We start from the raw sequence: 12,227 nt of genomic DNA, 5'->3' as shown, positions 1-12,227 counted from the left end.
TTGTCACTGAAGAACTCGTGGTGCTAGGGCTGCAGCTCAGGGATCCTGCTCATGTCCAGGGAATCACACCAGAGGAGGGTCCTGGGGTGGGAATCTGATACTGAGGGGAGATGATGCTGTTTGCTTTCTCCCTCTGGCTGCTCGACAGTAATGGCCCATGTTTGGAGCTGCAGTCTGAAGCTGAGACCTGAGCAGTGACAGTCCAAGGGATGCCCCTGCTAGCCCTGCATGCTGGCACTCAATTAATTAATGTGTGTTACCTGGTGTCCTGCATCATGTGCCACACAGCAGTAACTCACTCAAGGCCAGGGTAGAAATTCCCCAATCCTCAAAGGTTTCTCAAAGGGTAATCATTTAATCTCATACAGCTTTGGGAAAGGGCATTAGCTTTTATTCTCATTTAAAATGGCCAAGTGACCTCCCCTTGGCTGCAGGGGCCCATTCTGATACCTTGCCTGTACTGTAACATGGGTTTCAGCACTGCACACCCTCTTCCAGTGACTCCAACCTAGCAACTGTCCTTGCAGGCAGCATTTTGCAATGCCTCAGTCCACATCCCGTGACTGCTTCTTTACAGGGACACTTGTCACCTTGCTGTTGAGATCCCAGAGCTGTGCAAAACCTTCTGGCTGCGTTTAGAAAGCACTTCGGCCGTGCTTCTGCAGCCTGTGACCCTGCAAAAACGCACCTGTACTGCCACCTACTCTGAGCCCTCACAGCCTTAGCGTTGCAGCCGCCGGCTGGGACAGCTCTACAGACCTCTGCTGGCTAAACAGTGCTGGGCAGGGATGCTCCTCCCGTGGTAAGAGGAGATCAGGTTCGTGACCACCCGAGGAACCTGAACACACGTAAGTTTATAGGACCTGATGAGATGCATCCCAGGGTCTTGAGGGAGCTGCCAAGCTACTCTCCATGATGTTTGAAAAGTCATGGCAGTCAGGTGAAGTGCCCAGAGACTGGAAAAAGGGAAACAGTGCACCCATTTATAAAAAGGGGTGGAAAATAGGACCCTGGGAACTACTGATCTATCAGCCTTATCTCTGTGCCTGGGAAGGTCACCGAACAGCTCCTCCTAGAAGCTATGCTAAGGCACGTGGAGAGCAAGGGAGGTGACTCGAGACAGCCACGGGGTGATGGTTTTGAACTAAAATAGAGTAGATTTGGACTAGATAGAAGAAATTTTTCACAATGAGGGTGGTGAAACACCAGCACAGGTTGCCTAGAGAGGTGGTAGATGCCCCGTCCCTGAAAACATTCCAGATCAGTTTGGATGGGGCTCTGAGCAACCTGCTCTAGCTGCAGATGTCCCTGCTCACTGCAGGGGATTAGACTAGGTGATCTTTAAAGGTTCCTTCCAACCCAGACCATTCTATGATTCCATTTCTGGCTCCTGAGGGACTGGAGGACTGCCTGTACATGTGTGCGTGAGGCTTTCAGAACTAGTCCAAATACTCCTTTTTCCTGCTGCTCCCTGCCCTCCAGCACAGATGAACATACTTGGCTTTCCAAAGACAAAATGTGAGTGCAATAGCTGGTACACGATGAAAAGCTCCTTCAACACCAGAACTCTCACCCCTCCCACATGCTGCCAGTTTGGATCTGCGTGGTGTGATCTGTCTCTCTCCAGAGGAGCAGCATGCCCCACACCTACTCAGTTATTGCCATTTTGGTGTCTTCATCCTGCAGGTCAGGACTTCCAGGGATGTTCCTGTGCTGCATCTCAGATGCACCTGAATGTTAAGGAACCTGCAGCAAGAGACAGTTCCTTCCTCAAATGGTTTACAGTTTAGACAGGGCAGGCAAAAGGTGAAGGAACTTGGGTGCTTTAGTATTTTCCTACCACAGATGAGCTGTGAGGAAATAAAAATGCCAGTTTATGGTTTCACTGGCATTCTGCTAAGCTGAAACGGGCACGTGCCTCGGGTGTATGTCTGCAAAGGCTGTTTATTTTTCTTCATATTTGAAAGGTGGTGACCCAGCACAGTAACTAACTGGTAATGTGTATTAGCTGGGTCAGGCCCTGAACTGGGTACTGGATGTTAAAGAGGATTCTTTTAATCTGCCTGTGACAGGTCATTGCAGGTAAAGGCACAGGCCAGAGCTATGGAACAGCTCCTAGGGAGGCTCCCGGGTGTTTTAGTGTGAACTGGTGTTAAAGGCAGGTTGTTCTCCCATGTATCCCTGCACCCTAAAAATCAGGACTGCAGAAGGGCACCTTGCTGCCTTGTGCTTGCTTGTGGTAAACCCCTGGGAGTCCCCAGCACCTTGTCTCTCTCTGTCCTGCTTCCTGGGGCATGTGTGAGACTCGCTCCTTCAGCCTGGGACCGGGCACCCAGGCAGCCAGGGTCAACGGCAGGGTTTTTGTGTGAGCTGAGAAGGGGGGTGCTGGGAAGCTGCTCCAGGCTTGGGAAAAACAGCTGGCATGGAATCGGGCAGGAAACAGGAAACGATGTGGTGAGGTAACAAACAGGAAGCCACGATGGCAGCCCGGCCTGGGCTCAGGCTCCAGGAAAATGCTCCTCCACCGTGAGGGGAGGCAGCAGGGGCCAGGTCTGCCTTTTTTTGTGCAAGGCCTAAGGATGCCTCTTGCACAGCCCAAACCACCTTAAGGGTAGTTGTCAGGTTTCCATTAACATCATTGACCCTTCCAAGAGTCACGCTTCACTCCCTGTTATTTCGGATACCTCTCCAGGGGACAACACTGGAAGGGTCTGCCTTTCTCTCTGAACCCTACAGGGTTGGCTTAAACTAGACCCTTCATGCTTGGATGGCTTCCAGGAGGTGAGATGAACCTGTATCTGCTGAAGATGACTGAGAGCAGATTGTGGGGCAACTGCCAGAAAGGCTTCATCCCCACATATCCAAAATGTGTATCTGATGTAAGCGCTTCTTAACTGTGCTGTCTCCATGAAAAAAGAGCTTTTTGTAACTATAAGCATGCAGGCATTTCTGCCTCTTCCTAAGATGCAAGTGAACTCTGTCTCCAGAAACCTGGCCGTGCATTGTGAATTGTATCTAGAGTTTTAGAAGACTTCAAAACCTTCGTCCCAAGCAACTCATGACAAACACCAATACCATTAATAGAGTGAAAATCAGTGTAATCTTCATGAAGGGAGGGGGTTTGGAGGAAGGAAAGATCCTCTGTGCTGTAAGGAGTTGTGAGACAAGAAGGAGCTATTGATGAAGAAGCTAAGGATGTGGTGGGCTGAATTGAATGAAGGGATTAGAGGAATTTTAACCCTGCTCACAAACCACTGTGGAGCTGTGTGCCCAAGCACAGCGATCGTCAGAGCTCCTGTGTGGTGCCAGGAATGGCTGGATCCTGTTCTGACTGGTGATGGCCTCTCCAGCTATAAACCCAACTCCAGCAGACCTGTTTAGATGTTAAATAGGGGTTGGTTTAATTTAATTTATAAAAGCAAACATGGTGCCTCTGTGACCTTCTAGGCAGTTAGTTAAAAGCATAATCAACAAAACCACTGTGCAGCCAGCAACAACTCAATAAATAAGTCATAAAACACAGAGGGAAGATGTCATCAACCAAACAGCCTCTCCTCACACTGCACGTTTCCCTCATTTATCTGTGTGTTTGCAAAACATGACTGTGAACAAGGTGCTGTTTTGTACCTTGAGACCCTTCCTACGAATGATCTAGTCTTCATGTGTGTCCTCAGGGACCTGTGTGGAGGGTTGCTAGAAGCCAATGGAGACCTCTGGGTGGCAGTGACTCCTGGGTGAGCCTTATAACCAGATCAACATTGTGCCTCTTCCCCCTTGTGTCCCCCAAGGGCTGAGCAGCTCATTGGAGGGGAGGGCTGATCAATCTGGGAAGAAGTGGCACCACTGGGAAAGGTGGTTTATAAGGGAAGGGATAAAGGCACCTGCTCATCCCCAGAATCACATGCTGTGCATGGAAAATTTGCTCTGGCACCTGAAATTATTGCTCTGTATACAATCATTTACCTGGTGAATCAGAGTTCCATCCCAACCCTGCAGCATGACAGACTACTGTGCTGGAGAAACATGCCCCAAAACTGCGGAGGGGAAGAGCAGCGAGGATGGTGGTGGTGGTGGTGAGACCAGCAGAGGGATGAGAAAGAGAAAGGGCAGATTTATGGTGCCAAGTCACACTGTTGAGAGCAGAGGAGGCAGGGCTAGAGCAGGCACAAGTGGCCAAGGAGAAATCTCACAGCTTTGGGTGAGACCAGCCAGCAGAGTCAGTGCCTGCAAGCTCTGGGAGCTGAGCTGACAGGGCTTCAACCAAGAGAGCGTGGACTGGGGGAAAACTTGATGTTGACTCTTCTGAGAGGCTGTAAAATTGAAGTTATGAAAATAGTGAAGCATGGCAGAGGGCCACTGAGTTAGGTCAATTCCCCACAACTGGAGTTTGGATTGTGAGCAAAATAGGCTGGGAGTGGCCGACCTGCTGTGTAAAATGGATATGGATTTATGGGTCGGGCATGTGAGATAAGGCAGTGACAGGCAGAGATATATAACTCACTTAAGCCACTGCAGAACTGGTTGGTTAGTGACTGGCTGTGCTTTTCTCCTTTTAGTACAAACTAATGAAAAACAAAAAAAAAAAAGGAGCAAAGAAAATACTTGAAATAAGTTTTTACAGAGCTGGTTTCATGGGTTGGAGTAGATGGTTGCCCTTGCACAATAACTCATCTAGGCTTTCTCAGCAGCTCTTTCAAGGCTGAGAGCTTTTGCTTTGCAAGTCTGGTGCATAATAAAACACATTCTGCATTTTACCCCATTTTAGGCATGTCCTAAGTGTATCAAGCCTAATTTCTACAAGCTTCCCTCATCTGCACTAACCAAACTGAGCTGTGTGCCCTGAGCTGTGTTTGCCTCAGCACAGTCCTGCTGCGTGTTGTCTCAGCACCAGTGGGTGCTATAGTTACAGGTATGTCCCAGCATCTGTTCCCCCTCATCAGTGGACTCTTTAAAGAGGTAAATGATGAAGGGCTGGAGCCAAACATGGGACAGCTCAAGGGAAGTGCTGCACGAAGCAGCAGCACCCCTCTCACTCAGTCCAGCTCCGAAATTGTTTAGACTGAAGAGCTCTGCGTGACTGCAAAATAGTTCCTATCAGATGCTAATACAAAGAAACAGCAAAGAGTTTCTCAGAGTCAGGAGGCCATTCTTAAACTGTTGTTTTGTCACATGGCTTTTAAGTAAGTTTTTACAGCTTTTTAAAAATTAAAGTCAAGTTTAGGTGCAGCCCTCGAGCCAAATCCATAATCTTGCCATAGCTGGTGCTAATGATGTACAGTTGGGTCTGAGAATCCTGTGAGCTTGTTAAGAGAAAAGGCATTATTTATCTGTACATCTACAGTCCTAGCATCATCTCGGGTCCTCAAGAGGAACCTTTGAACTTCAGGTTGAGTCTTTGCAGCCCAGGAGGACCTCCTGGTCAGTTCAGACCCTGTGGCTCAGGGGTGCACTCACCTCAGGGGGGGAGCAGGCTGGTGAGCAGTCAGCTCACAGCAGCCTCAGTAAGGACATTTTTGGCCAAAGATGTGATTTAAATCCAGGTCGTATTATGTGCTCAGCTAATTTGCTTGTACTTTCTTTGGCAAGGACCTGGGGACGTGCACACGTGCCTAGATTCACAAGCCCTTTCCATCTCCTCCTGTGTGGAAACAGGCACTGCTCCTGTTTTTCCTGTGCAGGATCTGTGATCTATTCTGGTAGCTGCATAGTGCAGCACTGCCTCCAGTAAATACTCACAGATTTCCTTGGAAGCTGATGCTTTTTCTTCTTTCCTCTCTCCTGTGTGGATACACAAAGACATGTGTTGTACCTGCTTTACCCTGTGGGATCTACATAATCAGGTCCATGGGTTTTAATGATTTTCAACTCCCTTCTGTCTACAGCTAGAGTTTCCTGTCCTGTTTGGAGCAGGAAGAGCCGAGTCTTTATTCCTGCTTGCCTAGGCTTTGGGAAGAGTTCTCTGGCTATTTTCCTGTTTGATTTTTGTGTGTGTTTTGTTTTAAGCAGGACAGAGTGCATGTGTGTATGTAATCCATGTACTCAATTAAGAGAGGCATCTGTTGGGTTTATTTCACATTGCCGAGGAAAGACTGCAAGCAGGGAGCATCTGCTCAGCTTTTTGTCAATGGCTTGTTTTTCATAATTTGCTCTACAGGGTGAATGTTTGGGGAGGGGGAGGCAGCTTTTTTATTTCTGAGTTTCATCTGAAATTTATTTTTATGGTATCCAGAGAAATTGGCTGGGATTTGAAAGTTAATTTCGCTAAGAAAAAGAGCTGAAGAGGGAGAAACAAAACCACCCAAAGTAAATAGGATTTATGTAACCTTAGCAATGCACCCTTACAAACCATTTTTTCCCAGTATTTTAATGAGAAAGTAAAAATAATTTGTTATGGTGTGTTTTTAATGCTAATGACTTTTTTTTGTTTGTTTGTTTTGTATTTAAAAAAAAGTAGCAAATTTTTGTTAATTTTATTTTGGGGAAAGATAGGAAAGGCATCCAACACTAAGAAGCTTTTTTGGCATTTTGTCAACAGCAACAACAACAAAAAAGAAGTCTGGTTTTAAAATAGAGCAGCAGTGGTTTCCTGTTCTTACAGTTTTTGCTTTTGTGCCTTCAGATGTTGGCTGTATTGCACCTAGCTGAACTAGTAAGAGGTTTAATTGTCTGTGAATGTACGTGCTACAAAGGCTGCTAAACCCGCTGGGAGTGTTTTATACAAGTGTGCTCTCTACACTTTTTTTTTGGTGGAAACATCCTCCAAAAGATGATGACTTTGCCCCGGGAGGACGTGGCTGCTGGCGTAGTGTAGGCAACTCAGGAGGAGAAAGCCTGAAACTCCTGCTAATCCCAGAAGTGAAAGACAAACCTTACCCCTCACAATCAAACAAACAAGGACACGGCCGTGCGAGCGTAGATGTAGGGGCTGTGCAAAAGGATCCTGAGTGCAAGATTTGGGTCTTACTGGAAGTATTTAAAGAGGGGAGATGAAAAAAAATAGTGATTGTGTCTTGTTCTGTAAGTGAAGCCCAAGCCAGCACATTTATTGAGACGTTTTGAAGTGGTTTTCAATCTGTATCTCCCATGCCACAAGTTGCCACGGAAGAGGAAGGGTGAAGTGTTAATAAAAATAACTTCCCTGACAGTTCCATCCTGCTCCATAGCAAGAGAGTACACATATATATATATGTATATAATTTGAATATTGTATAATGTATCACAATATAACTATGGATAGCTTTTCTGTCAGATGATTACCACTCAGCTGAACAACTTTGCTGACATCAGTTAGCAGTTTAACCACTTTACAAGAAGCAGCCAACAGCAGTTGATGTACAAAATGTAAATGTGGGGCTGCCTGCAGACAAGATTTACTTCTGGGGCTTCGTGGAACCTGAGGTGTAAATGCACAAACCACAACAAACTTCGTAGTGGCAGGAAAGTATTTTCATTGCTTGAAAAAAAAAATAAAATTCAAACTTTGTCGTCACATTAAAAACATTACATGGGATGTAATAAACATATTTACACTTCTGTTTTGATTATAAATATACATTATATACAAAATAATGTTATAAAACGTAGAAAGTTCAGTGCTTCTGATTTTTTTTTTTTAAATTACTGAAATACTAGTCTTCAAAATAAACTACAAACAGACAAACTAAAACCCATATTATTGATTTCTGAAGGTCATCTTCAACGTGGTCCTACGTGGTCAGAGCAGAAGGTCAGTAGTGGACATTACGAAGGGGTCTTGTCTGCACAGTTCAAGGCAGTAGGTGGGCTAGTCCAACAGGGTTTACAAGGGCAGGAATATTGCTGTCCCAGAGATAGCAGAGTCCAGGTTTCTTCTAAGAGATCTTGTTTCCTCCCTCCTCATTCTGCCCCACCCCACAGTCTCCTTTCATCAGTAACACAGCACTTTCCACTGGGCTGTTTGATATTATTGCTGTAAATATGTATAGAAGAGAAGAAGCTCCTGCACGCCTCTGGTTTCCAGGGCCAAGCTTCCCCTTTTCCATGTAGCAGTGGGTGGGTATGGAAGAAATGGGGCGAGCCCAGAACCTTCTACCTCTGATCTCCACCTGTCTTGGCAGAGGGTGTCTCGGTGGGTGCTCCGCCGTAGGGCATTTAGAACCTGGATGAAGGACAGGAGCTGGAGTTTTGCAGCCAGATGGAGAAATGGGGCAGGGGGTGTGCGTGGGTGTGTGTCTCACTGCTTCTTCTCCTTCAGAAAATAACAGCTGCAATTTTGAGACTATTTGCAGTACAAGGTGGCACCTAATTCAGAAACACGACACAAACCCCCAGATTTGTGTCCAAGTAAGGCTGGGGATGGGGGAGGGAGGGGGGAAGAATGAGGAAGGAGAAGAAAAAAAGTAATGTCTATTCACAATCACTGGTAGTGCAAAGGGCATGAAAACAGCTGAGACAGCTCAGCACAGAAAGGTTCTAGGAGCTGATTGATTTTAAACGCATCTGTAAGGCTTTAAATAGAGCTGGGATCATGCCTCCTCCTTATCAACAGGGAAGAGGCACTCCTTATCACTACTTGTCCTTCTCAAATGTTTAAATACACAAAAATCCTATCCTGTATTGTGGCTTGGGTCAATCAGTTCTCCACAGCATCACCAGGTGAGATGACAGGTAAATTCAGCATTCCTCTTTCCTTCCTCCTCTCACCCCTTACACAGTCTCCAGTCCATGCAGCAGGAGAGAGGAGAGGCAAATAGATGTGTAGCAGGAAGTATCGACCATCCCTGCCCAATACTGTTCAGGTAACTGCAAAAAGAGCAGTCAAGTCTCTGTTTGGGCTTCTTAGATTCTCTTGACACATTTTAGGCACTTTTAAAACCCAGAAAACAAAAAAAAAAAAAAAAAAAAGAAAAGGAGACCTCGTTTATGCTGTATCCATTATCTGCATAGCAATGTGTCTGTCTTCACACCTTCTGTGGCAACATCTGTGATAGTCCTAAGTGCCTCCTCAACTACTGGCACCTCCCATAACCAGAGTTCTGGAAAGCCAGGGGTCTGTCCACGAGGAACTGGCCTCAGTTATCGTTTAAAAAGGAATGAAAACCACAACATTTTTAACCCCTTTCTCTTCCCTCTGCCTCCCCTCTTCTATAGCACATGATATTTCTGGTATCGAACTTCAAACAAGGGCAGTAAGAACAAAAAGGTGTATTGCATCTTTCAGGAAATTCACAGTCTGTCCAGTTCACCCAGTTCCATCCTCCGCCTGAGAGCAGCAAGTTGCATGTAATTAAAAACAGTCCAATCCAGTTCTGAATTGTAAACAATGCAGCAGGAACATCCATCTACTGGCATTACCCACTCTGAGGTGCAAATGGGCAGATCTTCAGCCTTATACCTGTGGGGACATAAAATAACACCAGGAATGAGAAGGAGGCACAGAGTACCACTGAATTAACACATTGTAATTAAAGCATGTCAAACCAGAACGATTTAAGACACACATTACTCATTGTTCCATGTTTTTGACTGGGTCCAAAACAGACATAGAATCACCAGTGGAAAAAAAATATATGATCAACAGCATCTCCACCTGCACTGAGGAGAAGAACGCTTACAAATCTGGGGGCTTAACACCAGGTCACTGTAAAAAGCATATGGTATAGGAAAATAGCTTGTGTTCAGAAGCATTAAGCCTGAACATTGCAGAGGGAGGTTTCAGGGGCTGTCACTCTGAAAATAAAAACACTTCTGGAGATGTCTGATGTGAATCTGGCAGTCTAGCTTTGGTCAGCAAGATCTTCAAAGGAAGCTACGGTGTCCAGGTGAACTGATGGGAATGAAGCATCTAACTGTCATTTGTGTCTTTGAAAATCCTTCTGCTGAGTCTTAAACTTTTACTATTGTTGGTTGACTTGTGTTCCAGCTTGCCTTCAGGAGGAAATCTGACACGGGCCCTGGGAAGGGAGGCAGAATCCTGCAGGTCTGACTTCGCAGATAGCTGCTGTACAGCACAGCAAGCTTCTCTTTTCTGGAGTCTGGAACTAGTCCTAAAGCCCAGTGCTAAGCCCTCCCTTTCTCCTGTATCTGTCCTCTGACTTTTTGATATAACATCAAAATCCAGATGTGTTTATCAATAACAGCACTAGCTTCTGTTAGAGCATATATATAGCCGGAGGCTTAAACGCCAAGAGGCTGAAATTCACTTATTACAGACTTCCTAAATAGCTGTTATGCCTATTTGTGAACACATTCAGCTGCCTCCTATCTTCTGCTGGAAATCTGTGGCTTTGCCTGTTTCCACAGAACACAGATTATCCCTTGTAGTCACGGGAAAAAATGTGGCTTTATATCAATGGGCCTATGAACGATTATTATTTCCATTTTTGCTGACTACCTGTTTAAGAAGAAATAATCCTCCGTGTGCTGAATTTTTATGGGCTGATGTTCTGTGCTTTCATCTCCCACTGACTTCTCTAAGCTCAAATTCTCTGGGTTAATAAAATCAGAGCTGCCAATTCATTTTTCCCCACTGTAAGTTCCGTGTGGAACACAGGAGAGGAAAGGTGAAGGCTGGGAAGCATCGGGATCCCTGGAAATGGAATAACCTTCTCAGATGTAATTCTAAGGGATAATTTATCCCTTTACTTGGTGAATTTATGCCTGTCCAGCTGTGTGCTTTCTTACCTCTGTGGCTATGATGCACTCATTCCTTTCTTCTGTTATGACAAAGACGGACTGGTACATGGAGTCCCTCGGAGAGCATATCGCTGATATCCTACACTCCGGCTTCTCACTGCGGCAGGGCAGAGAGGAGAGAACCTTAGATGGTTACTAACAAGCCCAACTCTCAAAATCTACCATGAACACAGAGGGGTGGAGTGAGCTAGTCGTGGGGGCCTGGGAAGGAAGTGCAGAGGATGAAGTCTGCACGTTCTGCAGGATGGCAGGGTGTTATACTGGAATGTGGAAGTGAGGAATAGCCACTGTCCTCCCAGGCAGCTGCTACCTCCAACCCAACAGTGTGCTCCTCAGAGCCCTCCGTGTAACAGCCACAACCACATCCCAGGCCAGACTTTCAGTACCAATGTCAGAAGCCTGATGAGTCAGTGAATAGCTGCCCTTTCTTTTCTTACTCTATCATTCTTCTCAAGAAGCTCGTTTTGCCTTCTTAATAAACAAAACACTTATTTCTAATCATGGGAAGCCTTAGCTCTTGTTCCTCCAAGATCTACTGAGGAAGGAAAGGCACCTCTTAGGCTCACCACTGACCTAGCCACTCCCGTTGCCCTTCTCAGCACCCACACTAGCAGCACCCTCCACAAACACTCAGCTTCACTGACTTAGCTAAGGATACCACTTGGCTGTGACACACACACTCCAGTATGAAGACCCTTGGCTTTGCTCTGGGTTGCTTTATAGGATATCTGCTCAAGATTTCTTTTTTCCTCTGTATTTTCTCCTCTGCTTCTAGACTGGCATGAAGACAAGAGGCTTTAAGAAAGACTAGAAGGAGGACTGTATTCCTACCTGTGTAGTCGGAGGGGAGACTTCTCTCCTAAACACTTTTCACTTTTGTAGTATTTATCCTCCTGTGGCCCTCTACTTGTTAGGTCTTTTACCAGATTGTAGTCCAGTTTATGATTCTTGGGTTTGTAGTTTGATTTCTCCAGCCCACAGTCCACTTCAAGGTCTTTATTTTTGTTGGTGTTTTTGAGCTGGGAAGCCGGAATGAGATTGTCCTTCTGGAAGTCAGAGAGGTTGTTCATTGTCTCCAAGTCCTGCTCCGGGTGCATCCTCATCTGCCTGATGACCATTGCTATCATGCAGAACAGTATGAGCAAAGCCACCAGCCCCACCCCCATGGATATAGCAATCCAGGGGACTGGTTTAGGAGGAAGTGTAACGGGCACTGAATAAACTGGCAATTCACAACGGTTGCCCATGAAGCCAGAAGGACAGTAGCAGACAAACTTGGCACTATAAAGCCCGCTGTAGCACGTCCCTCCGTTCTCACACGGCCCAGAAGCACATTCATCTCTGGTTTTGATGTCACAGTTCCTGCCACTGTAGCCTGGCAAGCACGTGCAGGTGTAGTCGTTGATCAGATCGTGACAAGTTCCCCCATTGGAACACGGGTTTCTGGCACAGTCATTGATGTTTATCTCACATTTCTGACCAGAGAAACCAGGCCGACAACGACACACACGAATCTGACCAAGGTAAAAGCAATTGCCATCTGAGGGAAAAAA

The 12,227-nt window shown here is 46.0% G+C and overlaps 1 protein-coding gene across 1 annotated transcript; it reads right to left on the bottom strand.

The window, feature by feature from the left end:
* Positions 1-9,016: 9,016 nt before the first annotated feature.
* On the bottom strand, positions 9,017-12,218 carry LOC103777747 (delta-like protein 4; the record flags this gene model as incomplete). The annotated part of the gene is made up of 3 exons (XM_008945310.1): positions 9,017-9,373; positions 10,663-10,771; positions 11,506-12,218. Coding segments are annotated over 3 exons (828 nt in total), but the record flags the coding sequence as incomplete, so codon positions are not given.
* Positions 12,219-12,227: the final 9 nt, after the last annotated feature.

Source organism: Merops nubicus, unplaced genomic scaffold (assembly GCF_000691845.1).
Source record: "Merops nubicus isolate BGI_N331 unplaced genomic scaffold, ASM69184v1 scaffold28698, whole genome shotgun sequence".
NCBI classification, from domain to species: domain Eukaryota; kingdom Metazoa; phylum Chordata; class Aves; order Coraciiformes; family Meropidae; genus Merops; species Merops nubicus.
This window is presented reverse-complemented; position numbering and strand designations above follow the sequence as displayed.